Source organism: Osmerus eperlanus, chromosome 9 (assembly GCF_963692335.1).
Source record: "Osmerus eperlanus chromosome 9, fOsmEpe2.1, whole genome shotgun sequence".
Taxonomy (NCBI): domain Eukaryota; kingdom Metazoa; phylum Chordata; class Actinopteri; order Osmeriformes; family Osmeridae; genus Osmerus; species Osmerus eperlanus.
The window spans coordinates 5,267,779-5,286,942 of NC_085026.1; the positions used below are offsets into that span (position 1 = coordinate 5,267,779).

Sequence of the window (19,164 nt, forward strand, 5' to 3'; positions counted from 1 at the left end):
CATGCGCGAAGCACTCCATGGCTTGTCATTGTGAGTCGACTTCCGAGGACCGAATTTGACAGCTGATTTGAAATTAAAATATATAGCCCATTTATACTAAACGACAGCTTTAATTGTTCGTCCGGGTGTTTGTTTTCTATATGTGTGTTCTCGGTCCATGCATTATACCAAGTGTTTTAAAGAATAGGACCAGGGGTTATAAAGTTCTTTCAGGGAACTGATGCAACATGGCAACGAAACATGTAAGTCGACCCTTCCTGTGGCTTCTTTTCAGAAGATACAATCAAGAACGCAGACACACATTTACTATTTTGCTTGAAAAAACTTTAAAACAAGTATCCAGTGCTTCAGTCAGCGATAGTTATTCGGTGAAAGATGTGAAATGCTGTTGGGACAACAGCGCACTGTCACTACGGAGTACAGAAAGCGACGGCGGCAATGGCTCAGGTCGGACAGGACTCCTCAGGTCTGTCGCCGTTTGTTTAGGACTTGGTGTGGCGCTCTCTCACTGCAGAGATGATGGGAAGACTGACAGGGGACCAGCCTTACTATATGGATCGATCCTCGAACGCATGCTGCCATCTGCTCAATGTGCATCTCCTTACAAACCTGACAGCCCACGCTACAAGTATAACTTCATTGCTGATGTGGTGGAAAAGTCGTCTCCGGCTGTGGTGTACATCGAAATCGTTAGCAGGTAAGTTTTAAATATTGTCGTTTTGGGCAGTGAATACACTTGTTTTTTTTCAATGACAAACCCAACAAAGATATCTGTACATGTCCATGATCTGGCTGAAAGGATGAATGAAGCTAATTTAGAGCCAAATGGAAGTTATTGCCACATTTCAAAGGCTTTCATGGCTTCACACTGGCTAAGGATACAAGCGACATTCGGAAGGCCATTAACAAAGCCGATATTTTTCAGGCATCCGTTTTCGGGCAGGGAAGTCCCTATATCCAACGGTTCCGGTTTTATCATCAGTAGAGATGGGCTCATTGTGACCAACGCCCACGTCGTTGCCAACAAGCGAGGTGTCCGCGTGAAGCTGACCAATGGGGCGACATATAACGCCACCGTGCAAGACGTAGATCAGCTGGCAGATATCGCCACCATCAAAATCAATGCCAGGGTGAGTGTACACCATTTGAACAATTACTGTCTGTAATTGCTATAACTGATGAGATGGCATAGTTTGCTGAAGTGTTGTTTGTGTGAGGTCGTTAGTGTCATGTGACTCGAGCGAGGCCTAATGATGGTCGTCACGGTCCATCAGGCTGTCCTGGCCGTTCCCACCTTGTGACCCGTCTCTTCCTCCTGCAGCATCCTCTGCCCACCCTCTCCCTGGGGCTGTCGTCCGAAGTGCGCCAGGGGGAGTTTGTGGTCGCCATGGGCAGCCCGTTCGCCCTGCGCAACACCATCACATCTGGCATCGTGAGCTCGGTGCAGAGGGGCAGCAAGGAGCTGGGGCTCTCCAACAACAACATGGACTACATCCAGACAGACGCCGCCATCGACGTGAGTCCCTGCCCTCCCCCTGAGGCACAACCATGCATTCATGTAGCAGACGCTTTCATCCAAAGTGACATACCAAGGGTATTTAAAACCTGCAACCTCTTGATCTGCAGTCAAATGTTCTAACCATTGAGCTAAACCCATCCCCCAAATATGAATGACTTAGACCCTGGCAGTGCTGTAGTATATGAGCTGTCTCCCAACAGTTCCATAATGTGTGATGTTGTTCCTTGCAGTTCGGGAATTCCGGAGGACCTCTGATCAATTTGGTGAGTTGGAGGTTCCTTTCCTCTTTCCCTCTCTCTGATGGCGATGTTCCCCTCTGATGGACTCCCACATCTAGCTGTGTGTTCTGCTGCATTCCAGGACGGCGAGGTCATCGGTATAAACACCATGAAGGTCACCGCAGGGATCTCCTTCGCCATCCCGTCCGACCGCGTCAAGCAGTTCCTGGACAAAGCGGCGGAAAACAACAGTATGTGAACTTTTACTGGAGAGGGGGGGGGGGGGATAGAGGGAGGGAAGAGAGGGGGGGAGGACAGGAACATGCGACCCTTGAACTCTGCCATTTGTAGGAGGACATCAATATCTCCCTATACCTCTCCTTTCCGTCCCAGAATCGATGGTTGGGGATTCTCAGACCAAGCGTCGTTACATCGGGGTGATGATGCTGACCCTGACTCCAAGGTGAGCACACGCTGTGTTTAGACTTTAGCAAACAGGGAAACACTGAAAAGAAGTCACCCAAGTACATTCATCAAATAGTTTGTTTACAATTGTGACGTGACTATTATGAAGTGTTTATCCAAAGCGAAAAACGGGGGATTTGAACCTTCAACCTCTTGAGCTGCAGTTAAATGCTCCACAGGGTCGCCCCCTGGTGGCTCACCAATTAAGTGGGTGTACCTGATGGGCTGAAGCATAGACATTACATTTACATTTAGTCATTTAGCAGACTGACCCCCCTGCACGTCACTAACTTCCTGTTAGTGTTAGCAGACGCTCTTATCCACAGCAACTTACAGTACAGGGACATTCCCCCGAGGCAAGTAGGGTGAAGTGCCTTGCCCAAGGACACAACGTCAGTTGGCACAGCCGGGAATCGAACCAGCGACCTTCTGATTACTAGCTCGATTCCCTAGCCGCTCAGCCACCTGACTCCCTAGACATAATAAAGAGTAGACGCCGCATCGACCGCTACTGGCACTGACGAGCCGTGGGGCCGCCATCTTGGAACGGGCAACCGCTCCACTCAGTGTAATCTCTTTGGCTGGGGCAATGAGCTGTCAGTGCATTTAATTAATCATACCGAACTGAACACCGAACTGATTTTCACGCAGTTTGCTTTGCTGCAAAGGTCATACATGTAGCTATGATACAGGACATGGTTATTCTTTTCACAAAATACAACCAATAATATGGTCATCTTAAATCTTACTTGTGAAAAGTAATCCCCCGAGCCCTGTTTGCGATTGTCCGCCGATTTGAGTAGGAATATGCTGCACAGTGCTGGCATCTTGTTTATTCTGATGCTACGCAACTAGGAATTTGCCTTGTCCAAGATGGCGGCCACATTTCTCGTGCCCAGCAGCCAATGCGGCGTCTATTCTTTATTATGTCTATGGGCTGAAGCCTTACAGTAGTGGCCTGGCCATTTCCTGCATGTCTCCCCTGCCGCTCCTGTCTGTTCACTGTCCGATAAAGCATAAAAATGCACCAAAATATACACACATATAAAACAAGCCTGCACTGTTAGCTTTAGCCCCAGTCTGCTGTTGTCTGCAGCATCATCGCTGAGCTGAGGCTGAGAGACCCCTCCTTCCCGGACGTGAGTCACGGGGTCATGATCCACAGGGTCATCACGGGCTCCCCAGCATACAGGTCAGTCCCATGGGGTCCTCTGACCTTCTAGCACAATTTACAGCCTCAGTACAGACACTTCCTGTCAGAAACATCTCCCTAGCCAGCCGGCAACATCTGAAACGCTAGCAGTTAGATAGCGAGGCCGGGCGGTATTGAGGGGTGAGTTTAACCAGTTGAATTTGGTCACATAAGGAAAGGTATGGCTCCTGCTTGGGCGCTGTAACCCAAGCACCTCCCCCTAGGTCAAGTGATGTAACCCAGGCCCCCCCCCCCCCCCCCCCAGGTCGGGCATGTTGCCAGGAGACGTGGTGGTGGAGGTCAACGGCGCCAAGGTGCACACCTCGGAGGAGATCTACAACGCCGTGCGCACCAGTGACAGCATCGCCATGGTGGTGAGGAGAGGACAGGAAGTGCTGCGGCTGCAGGCGGCTCCGGAGGTCACAGAGTGACCCCGAGAAGCAGGACACGACCAGGACGAAGCTCGGAGGCTGCCGACAAAGTGCTAGGAGACTCATCCTCGTGCGTGGGTTGCTACAAACTATGGGGGCTATGGGAACTTGTGATGCGGTACTTGAGGAAAGACGCATAGATGCTTTGGATAAGTGTGGAAGGTGAAGGCTTGGGAAGGTGTGAAAGAGCCCAGTTTCCAGAACAGGAAGTGCCCCCCCCCCCCCCCCCCTGCATGTTTACATGGACGTATTGAGGAAGTTAGTGACGTGCAGGGGGGTCAGTGATCAGCATCTGTGGACGGGGGACAGGGGATACACTTCGGTAACTGATATCGTGAGGAACTGCTGCATCTGGAGGACATGTTTTCACCAAACTAATGTTGGTGATATTCTTCTTTGCATCAGACTGTTATGAAATGTGTGACCTCTGAAAAAGTTGGTAATGTGAAACACTGCACACACACAACTTCCTCTTGACAGTTTTATTGGTTAAAGCAGGTTTGGATTGACATTATATATTCCAGATGTGTTGTAATTTCCCTTGTTCTGCACAGAACTTTGAACACTTTACCAACTAGTTCTAATAGTACTCTTGGAACACAAAAAACTGGCTGTGAATGTGAGTGTTCTTGTGAATAATTTGTACTTATTTTTGCTCCAGGGCAACTACTTAGCACCTTGAATAGGACAATAAATACATTCACAAATACTTTGTTTCCTTAATGCGAGTTGAAGAAGATAAAAAGATACAAGAGTGTAAAATGTGACAAAATGGTAAACAAGCAGATGGTATAAAAATGCTCTGAGAAGAACTGGCATGAGTCACGATGTGTTGTCAGATATAAACTTCTGCACACATGACAATGGTTTCACAGAGCAGCACCAGAGTAGGACGACTCCTTGTAAAAACTCTAGAGGTTGCTGAAGATCGGAACATCTTCTCCCGGATCCCCTTTCAAACTCACTGGATAAAAAAATAACACTTCATACTCTTAACATTTGTTACAAGCTTGCGTGACGTTACTCATGAAAAGTACCGGTAGGAAACCCTTTGAAGCAGTCTAGCACTTGACTCCCCCTGAGCCAAAGAGAAATGTTTACTAAAAGATCACTTAAGTATTCAAGTAAAATGTCTCTTTGACACACATACATACACCCACACATTCACCAAATGACCGTAATCCTGTCATAACCGCGTGGCTGCTTCAGGACATATCTTGACTGGGGTACATAAGATCCAGGTATGTAGCTAGGCAAACAGGGGGGCCTTTGACTTAAGGGCTGGTGGGACCTATTTACCTAGCTACTGTGTACAACATGACCACCCCCCCTCCCCTCTTCTCCCCTTCTGCTGGTCTGGCAAGATGGCCTGTTACCACGGCTATTAGGAGATCTGGTTGTTGAGTTGTCCAGGGTACTTATCAAAACTCCTCTCAGCCTCCTCGCTGAACGCATCACCTGGGGGCAGAGAAGCAGAGTGGCGTTCAGAGGCAACAGACGAGCCGAACATGGGGGTGCTGCTCATTAGATTAAAAAAATCCTAAAATGTATTACAGATCTCTGAGACTCACCAATGTGACAGTTATGCAGCCAGATGCGATGGCCATCATACTTGCAGTTGCACTTCATGGCATTGTTGGTGAAGTCACTCTCTGCCACTTCGAAATTTGGATTTATAACAATCTGAAAGAATTAGGAATTCACATTATCGGCTCAATAGGTCATCAACGAATAAGGAAAATGAAACAAGTTGTAAACAAGCCGTCTGTCCACCTGCAGGACGTAGTTCCCTGGCTTGATGTCTGTGATGTCGATCCACTGGCAGTCGATGTCGTGGCGATACAGATCCCAGCACCCCACCGTGATGCCCTGCTCGCCAAAGTTGGCACACTCGTACCTCTTGGAGATACCTGGAGGACCACGGGACAGCTTATGTTAGCGCACAGAGCTCCCTGCTGTCGTGTTCATACATGCACGTGCTTATCCACAGAAGAAGCTCTCCTCAGAGTTAACACGCTCCTCAGTAGATGTAGCTGAATGATATAGCGTTGACTGTACATGAAGAGGTTGCAGGTTCACATCCCTATCTGTGTGTCGCTTAGGACAAAATGCTAACTGAACACATTATTATAAACTCCCACTCTCCTCATGTTACATGAACTCCACTCTCCTAAGGTTATATTTAACCCCGCTCAGCAGTGCAGGGCCACCCAGGCTCACCTTCAAAGCACTCCGTGTCCTCCAGACAGAAGCTGGCCTTGTGGCCCTCGGCCACCTTGCTCCCGTTGGCCGACAGCAGGTCATAGTGGGTGAAGATGTCCATGCTGTGGTAGTGGCTGAGAAGGAAAGAGCAAAGACAACTCTTGAGCCAATTTCATTCCTTAACATTAATATTACAGGTCTGTTGGCGCCATCCATGTGAATGTCTAGTTGGACCGGGCTGAATGCGTAGCTCAGCACGGAGATGAGGAAGCTTCCTGTACCCGTGGCAGGCGTGCCACACCCAGGAGTGGCGCCCGGCCTTGGGTCTGAAGTCGGCCCGGCCGATGTTGTGTATCTGGGAGGAGAAGCGGAGCAGCCTGCGGTGGCCGTAGGGCCAGTTGGCCTTGGAGGCAGACTTGGAGAGGCAGTCCTCCTCGGCGGCGCAGTAGAGCATGTGCAGCGGACGGTCCTCGATGTAGACGCTCGACTGCACCAGGGGCGCGTTCAGGACCAGGTCGGACGCCGCTGGACGCACGAGGACGTCGACAAAGGAACCAGTTAGCACATGACATGTATTGCATGTCATGTTGCAGTTGAGATATGCTAATTGTTGCACAGTGCCTGGTAGCTGAGATGTGGTTACTTTGCACTGTGCCTGGTAAATACAGACCATTGCTCGACTCCAATCACCAAAATAACGTTAGAACTATGAACTCCAGATTTTATATTTTCACTTGTATGTTGCTTAGGGAAAATGCAGTGAATAAAATGAAAAATGTTAGATAGATAATGATGTGGCGAGGGTGAGGTTGCGTGTTGAGATTCCGCATGGATGCTAACTCACTCTCCGAGCAGATGACCCCAGCTGCGAACTTGGCCGCAGCCTTCTGGCAGCTGACGGACTTGTGGTGCTGGCAGTGATCCAGCGACATCTCACTTCCTGTGCACCTCACACCACTCATTATCATTTCTGTTATGTTACTGCTGTCCCAGTACCATGTTTCCTTTGGGGGGGGCAACAACATTCACACACACACACACACACACACACATACACACACAGCATCCATCAGGAGATTACTAAGACTCTAGGCTCTCTCAGGAGTAAATGTGTGTGTTAAAAATGTGTTTGCTGTAAGTCATTCATAGTCAAAGGTATTCTTGTGTCTGGGGAAAACAGGTACAGTTTATAATACAATAAACCTGCTTAAGTCTTAAGTCTTCAGTAGGACTGACAAATCCTGGGGAAACAGCTTGGTCCATGATATTATACAAGGAGACAACTGAGAAATATGACTAATGTGAATGAAGACGACACTTGACAGGTGCTCCTCGGCCCCCAGACTGTGCTGACGGGTGTGGCCTCTGTCCTCAGTCCTACTCACAGTGATGGCATGCATGGAGTATCCCAGCCCTAGCTGTCGACACACCACCATGGCCTCCTTGGTGGTCCAGCGCTCGCTGCACACTGTGCCCCAACGTGACCCAACCAGAACCTCCACACGGCCCTCATAGTAGGTCCGGCCGCCCACTATCCGGACCTGCACACAGGCCCTGAGGGGAGTCAGTCAGAGGGCACTTCCTGTCCCACCTCTGACACTTCCTGTCTGGGCTCCCTTGGTAAACAGTTGCAGTTTGCTAATGCAGCCCTAGCTGTGGGATTAGCCGCAGAGCTAGGTCCCCCTCACATGGTTTATTATTATTTTTGTTGGTAACCAATGTGAAGTTGCCACATTGCAGGTTGGGATTGGCCTATCCACCAAGCAAAGGCGTTTAGATTAGAGGTTCATGGTATGCGTAGTCCATGATTAGCATGGTAGCAGGTTTAATAGGTAGCAATTAACTTACTTTTAGTCTATGTTAGCAGGTTACCCTCATTGCAGGCCATGATTAGCAGATTAGCGGTTAAGTTAACCTACTTGCAGACCGTGGTTAGCGTAGCCTAGCCCCAGCTGCCTGCACACCACCATGGCCTCCTTGGTGCTCCAGGCCTCCCCACAGATCAGACCCCAGCTCTGAGTCCCGTTGGCGTCTGTGGCCAGCACCTCCACACGGCCCTCGTAGGGCGTCCGGCCCCCCGTGATGCGGATCTGTGTGGAGCAGATGTGTTAGTGAGCGCGGAGCAGAGAAGAGGGGGTTCTGTGTGGGCTGGACGGACGCAGGGAGGTCCAACAGACACACTGTGAGTGGGGAGGGTGTAAAGCTCTTTGTTTATTTGTGATGCTGATTTACTGTTTATTAGATGAGGATGTTCTTTTCTCTTTTCATCTCTCATCACAGTATAATCTCCACAAACAAAGTCATAAGCGGCACTTACACTTGGTCATTCATTTGAAAACAATTAAGAAAGAACCGATACGTTAGTGTTAGGATGATATCGGTTAGCAACTAGAGATCTATACAAATATAGGTTAAAATAACATTATAACAAATAATCAAAAACAAACAGAATTTATTATTATCTTTAAAAAGAGAACTCAAATAAGAGTTTTCCTGGTCGAAAAAGGTAATGAACATTTGTGAGGTGTTTCAGGTATGTGTGGTAAGCAGGTCCGCTCTGACCGAGTTCTCGACACCCATGTAGGGTGTGTTGCATATGATGGCGGCGTCCTCCAAGTGCTGGCAGTCCTCAGACGTGATGTTCTTGTAGGGGCAGTTCCAGATGGACTTCTCCTGGCCCACACACTTCACCTCATTCATGTGGATGGGGCCCATGCCTACAGCACAAACACAACCTCAACCTCAGTATGTACACAAGCTTAGTGCAAACAACCTCAACACAACCTCATTCATGTGGATGGGGTACCTGCCTACAACACAAACACAACCTCAACCTCAGTGCATACACAACCTCATTCTTGTGGATGGGACCCACATCTACAGCCCAACCTTAACTTCAAGTCAGGTACTTTCCGAAACGAAATAAAAAAACACGTTTCCTCCTGAAGGAGGAATATATGCATGAATTCCTCCTCCTGACCATGCCTTAGCAGTACTGTATATATCCTACAAAGTTCATTAGAATGTGTGCTACGCGTCCATGCGGGGGAGGCTGCAGACCTTGGCCCATGCGGGCTCCAGTGAGGGCTTCCTTGGCGCTTCCGAAGCCCAGCTCCCTGCACACCACGCTGGCCGACTGCAGGTTCCAGCGGTCGTCACACACTGTGCCCCACTGACTGTTCCTCAGAACCTCCACACGTCCCTCCCCCAGCTTGGCCCCCCCCTTCAGCCTCACCATGCTCTTGGGAGGGGGAGGGGGGGGTTGGAGTGAACAGGAGGAGCAGTGTGGAGGAGAGAAGGGAAGGGCAAAGGAGTGTAGGGGTGAGGAGGGGATGGAGAGGAGGGAGGAGAGGAGGAAAGAGGAATAAAAGAGAAGGGGAGAGGACACAGTTTATTTGACCACCCTGTCAGGACCGGAAAAACACAAACACGTGGGACCCTGCTGCCAGGGCGGGCTCCTCACCGACGTCTTGGGCTTCTTCTTCATGCCGCTGGGCGTGTACTGGGGGCCGGGCACGCAGCTGACTACGGCCGGCATCCCGCCCCGGCAGGAGGACGTGGCGTTGGCCTGGTTGAACTCCAGCGGGCAGGCGGCCAGGTGCACCTCCGTACCCACACAGCCCACCGAGTGGAGCAGGAAGACACTCTTCTGGCGCTCCGCGTGCAGCCTGGGGGGTGCGGGGGCGGGGGGGAGTTTAGAGGTTTAAGAGTTATAAAAGTGTATTGGGGCTTGGTTTCCAGTAGCAGCAGCAGCTGTAAAATAACAACCCTATTAAAATATTTTAATAAGATTTTTGGAGAGTTACAGATTAACATTCATAAATAATATTAGAACAGAATCAAAGTAACTTTGTTGTGTTTAGCTATATCAGGTCAATACATCTTCGAAGAGAACCGACCGTACCAGATGTTATACATCCCTCTGGCAGGAGGCCTGGACTTACACAACACTTATCTCATCAGTCCTCAACAAGAATGTCTCCGAGAGACGTTGCAGTCTAGCAAGGTGTTCATCCAGAACGCCTCAAACTACTGCCTGTTTTGAACTGTTGACTGCATTAAGCAGAGAGACGCGAGGTAGGTATGAAATAATGCAATATGTAAACATTTAGCAGACGCTCTCATCCACAGAAACATACAGAGGGGGGATTTTGAACCTTGGACCTTTAGATCTGCAGTCAAACACTCAACCACTGAGCTGTATCCATCCCTGTATTCTAGATGCACTGACAACAGGTATAACCACGGCAACAACTCACTCCAGGCTGCTAAGTGAACACTGGAGGAGTGTCAACTGAAGGGTGTTTATAATAATACTGTGTTCGATTAGCAGATGATTTTATCCAAAGCAACATACACAGGGGGATTCAAACCTGATACCTCTTGTTCTGTACTCTACTATTGAGCTATACGGTAGTTGTACTCAGCCCCCCCCCCTCCCCCTCCCTTCTCCAGGTGTTTGATCTCACTCTCAGAGTCCTGAACTAGACAGATTTATGGCCATGATTCCAATGCCAGGATCAGGAGGAGAATCAAGAAGTCCACAGATGAAGTCACGCCGGCAGCCATTTTGATACATCTCATGAGTCAGGTACCTACAGGTAGTGGACACGGCTGATCAAAATGGCCGCTCCAGATTACCCAGATTACCTTTTGTTTGGCCCAGAGTGGCTCTGCCTAGTCCTAGAGTTAGCTTTAGCTTTGGGAGTCTGCCTGCAAGGTAAACATGTGTTAGAGGGGTTTACAGAGGGGATGAGAAGATGACAGTTATAGTCACACGTTAAGTTACATGAAGCACTGACATCAATCATGACGAAAAAGCACTGCAATTGAACAATGGAGTTAGTTTGACACGGACTTACAACATTTCACTTATGTAGTTATTGTACAGTATATGTATATGTAATATATACATGCATATAATCCGCTGATTCATGCAGCATGGTTTGATTAGTGCCGTGCTAATGAGTTCCAACTGAATGATGCGATAAAAACTGTAGGCCGGGCACACAGACTGCCATGCAGAAGAAACAAAGGTATCGACAGATGCATGCCTTAGAGAAAAGATATACCACATACACTGGATATCTTTAGAAGGTAGTGGGGCAGATAAAGGGTGTTTGGTGCCTTGTAGCAGGTGCTGCATTAGTGGGGCTGGATGGAGGGAGATGAGGGAGGAAGGTGAGGGACGGAGAAGGGGGTGAGGGGGTGAGAGGAGTTAGGTGAGTAAGAGAGGGAGGATGGAGGTGATGAGGAGGGTATGCAGAAGGTGAATGGGTGAGGGTAGAAGGAGATGAAGGGGTGAGGGAGGAGAGGAGGAGAGAGGTGAGGTGCTTCATAGGGTTCCCTTTCTAAGTAGTACCGGTAAATAAGGGTCAACCCCCAGATTAGGATTAGGCAGAGTTAAGAGTATACATTCCTCTACAACACTACAGTTTGATGATACTAATGTACACACACACACACACACACTCTACAACACTACAGTTAGATGATACTAATGTACACACACACACACACACTCTACAACCCTCCAGCAGAACGGAGCTAGCAGTCAAGAAGCTCAGGAAGTTAGGATCAGCTCTACAGAGACACAGTCCCTGAGAGGGTGAGCTCAGGGGGTTGGGGGGACCCTGGGGTTCCCGGGGGATGGAGAGGGTGTGTTCAGGGGGTGTTTGGCAGGACCACCCTGAGCGTGTACCTGGCTGCAGCTGACTTTGTAACTTTGGATTTGGAGACTTTCTCTGGTGCTGCTCGCTTTCTGAGACTTCTGCAATGATGGAAACAGCAGGACTCCATCACACAGAGAGACTGGGAGTCGTATGCACACAGGAATACTTGTATGCACTACACACACACATACTTATACACACTAGACACAGACACACACACACACGCATACTTGTATACACTACACACAGACACACATCCTTATACTAACACACAAACACACACACAGGGGCTTCTGTGGAGCAGGTAAGTGGAGCAGGGCAGCTCCATGGAATAACCCACATTGTTGACATTCCCTGTGTGAGCGAGCCCGGTGGTGGTGAGAGAGCCACATCCTCACACAGTATCATGACACTCATTCAGGACGGATTTCTACACCACTTGAGAGAGTCATTTCAACAACATCTTCTGGACTGAAGTAATATTGTATACATTTATCAGACACTTTTATCCAAAGCGACATTCAGGCCACTTTACAAAAAGAACATACTTTTAGGGTCTCTAGAAAATCCAGTGGGTAATGATATTCATCTCCTAACATGTGTTTGGCCTTAATTCCCTAATCCCTATATAAACCAGAATCCCAGAAGTCTCATGATGTGTAAAACTGGAAGGAGAGCCAGTCAACCCCAAAAAAGTTCTGATTTTACAGACACAATGGAAACATCACCAGTTGTTATTACACTTCCGAAATGTGTTTCCAAACAGCTCTCTCCAGCCTGCCATTACAATTACACATTTTTCTATTGGATGGAATCTAAAATAAAAAGTCTTCTTTGCCTCTGCCTGTTCTCCCAACACAAAATCACAGCATCAATCATATCTCAAACATTTGCTTTGTCATGGTAAGTACCTGTTAGGATATGCAAAGTCTATGTTTCTTCCTCAATCCCAAATATCATACCTCGCTATGAACGGAGCTCAGGAACATGGCAGCCCAGGAAGCTGTTTCAGACTGGCGTGTTCAAACAGACAGGCAGGCAGACAAGTGGGCAAACAAACCCAGATCCCAGTCTGTGTGGGGAGGTCAAAGAAGGGCTCACCTTCTATAAACGGCACTTCTCCGTAAGTATTCGGACATTCCTAGCTCTCACAAAGAGTTCATTAAGTGAAAGGACCTCAGTGTCCTCCACAACAGCAGCTCAGGGGATTGTTCATGGACTCATCTGTCAATCTCTCCAGAACAAGAGAAGGTCTTGCAGGAGGTCGCTTCACCCCTGGTCTGATAACAGAACAGGCAGTCTGTTGACCGGATAGAGTCTACCGACCCTGCCTCCCTGCCCCGTCCCCCTGCCCCGTCACCCTGAACCCTGGTGCCCCCCGGCCTCCTCGTCTTCACACCCGGCTGAGAGAAAACACACGTCTCCCGTTGCGCTCCTGTGAACAAGCAGCAGCACGAGGGGAGGAGAGGCATGGAGATCCGGTCTGCAGACGTCAGATCGAGGTCACACTGGGAGACACCAGAGGAGGGCTGGGAGACACCAGAGGAGGGCTTGGAGACACCAGAGGAGGGCTTGGAGACACCAGAGGAGGGCTTGGAGACACCAGAGGAGGGCTTGGAGACACCAGCTGAGGGCTGGGAGACACCAGCTGAGGGCTGGGAGACACCAGCTGAGGGCTGGGAGACACCAGCTGAGGGCTGGGAGACACCAGCTGAGGGCTGGGAGACACCAGCTGAGGGCTGGGAGACACCAGCGGAATTAACCTTCTTGTGTTCCGTAAAAGATTCCATAACATAAGATTCCATACTCTGTAACTTCTCTGTCATTCTAAACTCTGTCTGGTCATTTTCACATAATTCATGTAACTCTCTGGTTCCTGGTAAGATACAGATTTTCACTGCCTCATAGTTCTCAACCTCTTGAATATTGACAGAATATCTGCTGTGGGTTTTACAACTGTTTAGATGTGTGTCTTAAAATGTTTTGGAAATGGTTGTCAATGAGTCAGGCTCTGAAGTTGGGTAGACGCTGGTACAAAAGGTTTCCACGACTGCAAGTCATTCAATTGCATTCCTCAGGTCACCACACACACAAACAAAAACAGAACATAAAAAAAACATTTCCATCTTCGATCAGTGAGAAAAACAAAAACATTTCTCAACACGTCTGAACACTCCTGCAGATGAGTGGGCAGACAGAGCATTTGTACACAGGGAAGCACCGGTCACCACCATTGTGTTTATGGTCACCACTTTCCAGCCACAGAGACTGAGAGACCACTAGTGGTTTGTGTTGCATTGTTATGTGTCTGTTAGCGGTGGTGAAACTGACGACACACACACAGGACAGCAGACTCAAAACATCCCAGAGAAATGTTCCCATTCAGAGTTTCTAGCAGAGAAAAGTTTTTTCCCAAAAATGGCTCATCTCAATCTATATCCAATCACATCTATGTACTGTATCTACATGAGATGTATCTTATGGGTACAGTTTGAATCCTGGCGACTCACTTGTAGAAGTTCTTGTTGACCTTCCTCTCGTGGGGGTACCCCAACATTCCGCAGACGACGCGCGTGTTCTTGGGGGTCCAGCCCACGTCGCACACCTGCGCCCAGCCATCCTTGTACTTCACCTCCACCACGCCCTCCGTCACCGGCAGCTTCCGCTTCGCCACGGCGACCACAGGCCGCAGCCGGACCTCCTCCACCTTGTTGTCGTCCACCTGTACCTGCGGATGCAGGATCTCTCCGTGTCAGCACACAGGAAGTCACTCAGTCCACTGAGAGGTTCACCTAACTTCGCAGACGCGCTCATCCAAAACGACGTACGGTACTGGGGGAGATTTGAACCTGCAGTGAAATGCTCTAACCACTAAGCTATACCCCCCCCCCCCCACGCCCCTCCCTAACTTGCTATGCACGGTGATGTATCGTTCAGTCAGAAGGAGGGGGAGGACGAAGGGTCTGAGGTCCCAGCTACTCATGATTACCCTTACTCTGATTTCCAGGAAGAGTTCACACAGTTTACGACCAATAAACCCCGACAGCGGTGTGTGGCAGGCCTGGTGGCAGACAGCTAGCTGGCCGTCCGGGGAGCAACAACTGATCCTGAGAGAGTGTGCCTTCCAGACAGCAGACTGGGCAAGAAGCTCCTCAAATCAGAAGTTCCTTCTCAGTAAAGACACAGCTAACTGCCTCCATATGTGTGTGTGTGTGTGTGTTTTGTACGTGGAGCTGCATCTGTGCGTTAAATGCTTACCATGTGTGGTGAGGCCGCACAGACTCCACACACAGGGAGGTTCATAAGAACAAAACAAAGCACTCCTATAGCCTCAATCACCGAGCCAATGGAACAACGGGTTGACTTCACAGGACTAATAAAACCCAGACAAAGCCAGCATATCAGGAAGTTACAGTGTGTGACGTGCGTGTGTTTGTCACACTTTATGATAGGGTGTGATATAGCATACACTGTGGTTTAATGGGTAAGAAATACCGTTGGTCAATGGATTCATCAATGAGGCTCACAGCTCATTCGCACAACAAAGTATGACTGAAGCCACCAACGAGTCTTACATCGATGACGTTGGAGTCCACAAAGCCGGGAAGCCTCTCGTCCTTGCAGACCACCCCCGCATCCTCGTCGTGCGTGCAGTCACTGTTGCCCCAGCCGCGAGACTTACACAGCTCGATACTCTTCTCCCCTCCGTTGCACTGCACGTTGTCCAGCCAGATCTTCCCTGCACAAAGAACCAGGTGGTCGGCATCACACAGCCACAGTCCCTGTCTATGGTCCCGTGATGACTCACCAAGGGAAATGTGGTCACGAATGCATCATTAATGTGCATTGTCGTAAACGTGCAATGTTATGTACCAGAGTCGCCAGCTAATATATGAGCCCTGGAGTTATTAACACGTCATACATGTGTGCCAAAACGTATAAACATGTAATAAGGTTGACTATATTTGAGCTTATCATAGATGTAATCTATGTTCTGTGTGCTTATATGTTATGTTATGCCAGGTTGCTTTGCGTTGTCTTGTCCTAAGAACTTCAGTGCCCAGTCTGACCCTGTGTTGTTCTGTGCACCTGACAATAAAAGACTTGAACTTGATAAACGTGTTGTCGGTCTCACCGAGGCCCTTTCCATACTTGGCGCTGTGGGTCCAGCCGGTGGCCGAGACAAAGCCCAGCTGGCGACAGAGGACGTTGGCGTTGGCCAGCGAGAAGTCGTCATCGCAGATGGTCCCCCACTCTCCCTTGTAGAAGACCTCCACACGTCCCTCGTTGTGTTTCCGGGGGTAACCGACCAGCCTAAACTTCAACCTCTCCGCCTGGGGCGTGGCCAGGGGCGTGGCCGGGGACGGGGGCGTGGTCTGGCAGAGGCAGGCAGGAAGCCACATCCCCAAGAGGAAGCCGACGGTACACCGTTGCCACCGTCGTGAGATCACCATGACGACCCTTCAGGAGCAGCAAGAAGACGCTGTTTTAATTCATTCGGAATTCATTTCCATGTATTGTTATATCAAGTACTTGGTTTAAAGTTGAAGTCTCAGGTACTTCAAGTAATTAATAAACTTTTCAAATGCTTTTTCAGTATTATGGTTAGAATGGAGGTCTGACAGTCTGGCCTCAACTCCAGGAAAGGTCAAGGGTTAATGTTCTTTCAGCTTGTTAAAAAGTCAGAAGGTCAATGCCTAGCAGCACAGGGACACACCGGCAACAGGACACACACAAGACGCTACAGCACGCACAAAGTTATGCTGAATGTAAACACCCTCAACTTAGAAGACCAAGATGTACCCATGTCCACATTAAACAATGGTTCAAGATTCTGTAGACGTGACTGAGAAGCCCAGCTGGAGCATGCCCGGGAACGGCTTCCACTCCACCTGCTCAGTAGACGCACCCGCCTTCTATTAACTCATCAACCACAACAGTTTATCTACCCCGCATCTCTGCTCTATTCTGAGTTTAGTTCGTGTTTTCGGATTCATTGTGTTTGCTGCGCCTCTACTCACGCTGTTTCCCGGTCCCTCCAGGATCACTATTCTTCGGCCCTACCTGCCTGTCTGTCAAGAATGCCTGCTGACCGCACACCGGATTGTCTCTCTGCCTACAGCCATTCTGGTCGCTCCTCTCCACATCATCGCTCACCTGGACTATTGTAATAAACCGTCACCAAATTCCACTGTCTGTGCCTGTATTTGGGTCCAGCCCAGCAATTGTAACACCCAGAGCAGAGAAGCCCATAGCTGGGTCTGGGAAGGTCACCCAGAGGGCCTGACAAGCACGGCGCATGAGGGGATGTCCTCTCGTGACAAGGACGAAGCGCTTCTTGATTTAAAACGGCTGCTGAATGTTTACTCGTCATGAAGGCAAGAATAACAAGATGTGTTTAGATAGCAGCCTGAACATGATTACAGGCTAAACAAACCCAGACATATTAAAAGCTGCTGAAAGCACTTTTGCCAGAAATGCTTCTCGCCAAGTATGTGACTCAGTCTGGTATTTGAACTTTGACCTTCCATGTGCTGAAGACAGAGATGCCCTTGTCGCTGCCAAACCTGTTTCAGACAGTGATCAACAATAGGAGTGAATTATTTTTATATGTTACCAATAATATTAAGTAAGCTGTGAAAACATACCAAAAAGGATCCTTTATATAAAAGGTTTTATTGCTATTATTAACAATCCAAACTCAATAGTTCATTTGTACAGAAATCACAATCTTAGAGTTTCTCCCTTCCAAAACCTATTCAGAAACGGACTGAATCTAATGTCTGTAAGGAGAGACTCCTCTGGCCCAGTACAGCCAGGTACACACTGGCTCAGTCCAGCCAAGTACACACTGGCCCAGTACACCCAGGTCAGAGGCCAGAGACCCTCCATACCTGCACTGACTGGCCTGATTGAGCCCACCGACCAGGAAGCAGCAATACGTGATTAGCATGCACAAGTTTTTCAGTTGTTGTATAAGATAAACTAGTCTGGATGGTCCCTTCTCCCCTATAGAGGTAGTGACTTGTAACTCAGTCACACAGCAACGCCAGAAATATCATTCAGCTATTCCAAAGATGTGTGTGTCATAATATGAGTTTGACCAAAAGAGACTGATGTGGAAAAAAGCCTCTCATTGAAGACATAAGCAGTAGTAGTTTTATACTGACCCCAAAACTGAGGCCTGAGCCCAAATGAGAACTAATAAAAACCAGCTGGTGGAGGAATGAACATCACATCTTTCCTCATCAGTGACTGGCCCAGCGGTTCTTACTGGTGTTGTTGATACGAAAGGTTACTTTTATATGCCATTTGATTCCAAAAGTAGCTATATGAAGGCTTATTAAGGTAGAACCACACACACGTATAACTACAAACCAGGGTCAGAGAGAATGGAGGTCAAGTCCTCCTTAAGAACACATCTTGGAAATAATCTGAATCAGCCTGGTCTGACAACTTCTGCGAAAGCAATTCAGACTACGTTTACTGACTGGAATAGCAGCAGGATATTTCCTTCATTAAGGCACATAATCTCGCTCTCAGTAGGCTACTGCTCCAAACCCCCCTCAGACCGAAAGACGGTTGCCGAATCTGGAGTTATTTACGTGAATGCGCGGTTCTGGTGCTTAAATAACTGCGCTCCAGACAAGTAGGCCTACTACAGTTATTAGCTGCAGGTTGACACTAAGCACATCCATCACTTTTTAAAACCGAGGTTTGATAGGCACATTGCGTTACATAAATGTACCTGTTTGATTTGCCGCACATGATAGGTGTCGTTTTAATGGACACAGAACATATCCTTACTCAGTACAGTCAAGGTATTTATACAAATATACAGTACTGTAAGTAAACTAATATGATTTAGAACAGTTAGCTGTAAACATTGGGTAGGCTGCTGGCTGAAAAAAAAAGTTAAACTTCACGATTAAGTTATTATCGGAAGTAGCCCAGACAAAGATTGTTCAGAGATCGACCCTACTAATGAAACAGACTTTAAAACATTTTACATTTAAAATTTAAATTAAGTCCTTCAGATGTACAAAAACGTTGCAAGTAAAAATATGTAGCAGTTACCATTCTCGAAGTTTTTTCTCAACCAAGAGAATATTGAACTTTTGAACCGTTGTTACAATTAATATTGTGCACTTACCTGTTTTATGTGTCCTGTATAATTGTAACAGTATCAGTGATAAGCAAAGCGGAGTATAATTCAGATATCCAAAATATAACAGGCTACTCGTGAAACCAAGTCGTCCTACTTATTAGTCCAGTAGAAAGTGTCTGTTGACAGAATACAGGACCGCCTAATAGCCAATTATGCCTATCACCCTTTTGTCTGTGAATTGCCAGCTGTACAGCCCTCGGGGAGGAGGGGGAGAGAAAAGGTGGAGTTGACTCGTGGACTTCTGAACGTTAAAAAGGGGAGGATTTTCCCTGGAAAGACACTGCCTCTTTCATGGAT

General features: G+C 48.3%; 2 protein-coding genes across 5 annotated transcripts; one reads left to right on the forward strand and one right to left on the reverse strand.

Annotated features, from left to right (window-relative positions):
* The first annotated feature begins 15 nt into the window (after nucleotides 1–15).
* LOC134026392 (serine protease HTRA2, mitochondrial-like) lies at nucleotides 16–4,587 on the forward strand. Its single transcript, XM_062469118.1, has 8 exons — nucleotides 16–697; nucleotides 926–1,130; nucleotides 1,322–1,516; nucleotides 1,750–1,782; nucleotides 1,880–1,988; nucleotides 2,131–2,200; nucleotides 3,299–3,394; nucleotides 3,660–4,587. Exons 1-8 carry the CDS (start codon nucleotides 228–230, stop codon nucleotides 3,823–3,825), a joined length of 1,344 nt encoding a protein of 447 aa, XP_062325102.1. The 5' UTR covers nucleotides 16–227; the 3' UTR covers nucleotides 3,826–4,587.
* loxl3b (lysyl oxidase-like 3b) lies at nucleotides 4,293–19,092 on the reverse strand. Of its 4 annotated transcripts, XM_062469085.1 has the most exons (16): nucleotides 18,853–19,092; nucleotides 15,835–16,160; nucleotides 15,275–15,438; nucleotides 14,210–14,427; nucleotides 11,729–11,797; nucleotides 10,678–10,740; nucleotides 9,491–9,695; nucleotides 9,088–9,268; nucleotides 8,590–8,744; nucleotides 7,947–8,117; nucleotides 6,872–7,031; nucleotides 6,309–6,552; nucleotides 6,046–6,161; nucleotides 5,599–5,735; nucleotides 5,397–5,508; nucleotides 4,293–5,283 (listed from the first exon to the last, which is right to left on the reverse strand). In XM_062469085.1, exons 2-16 carry the CDS (start codon nucleotides 16,151–16,153, stop codon nucleotides 5,210–5,212), a joined length of 2,388 nt encoding a protein of 795 aa, XP_062325069.1. In that variant the 5' UTR covers nucleotides 16,154–16,160; nucleotides 18,853–19,092; the 3' UTR covers nucleotides 4,293–5,209. The 4 variants fall into 4 exon arrangements, with proteins under 4 accessions (XP_062325069.1, XP_062325072.1, XP_062325070.1 ...); XM_062469088.1 differs by lacking the exons at nucleotides 10,678–10,740; nucleotides 11,729–11,797 and adding an exon at nucleotides 7,413–7,568; XM_062469086.1 differs by lacking the exon at nucleotides 11,729–11,797 and having other exon boundaries at nucleotides 18,853–19,091.
* Between the last annotated feature and the right edge of the window lie 72 nt (nucleotides 19,093–19,164).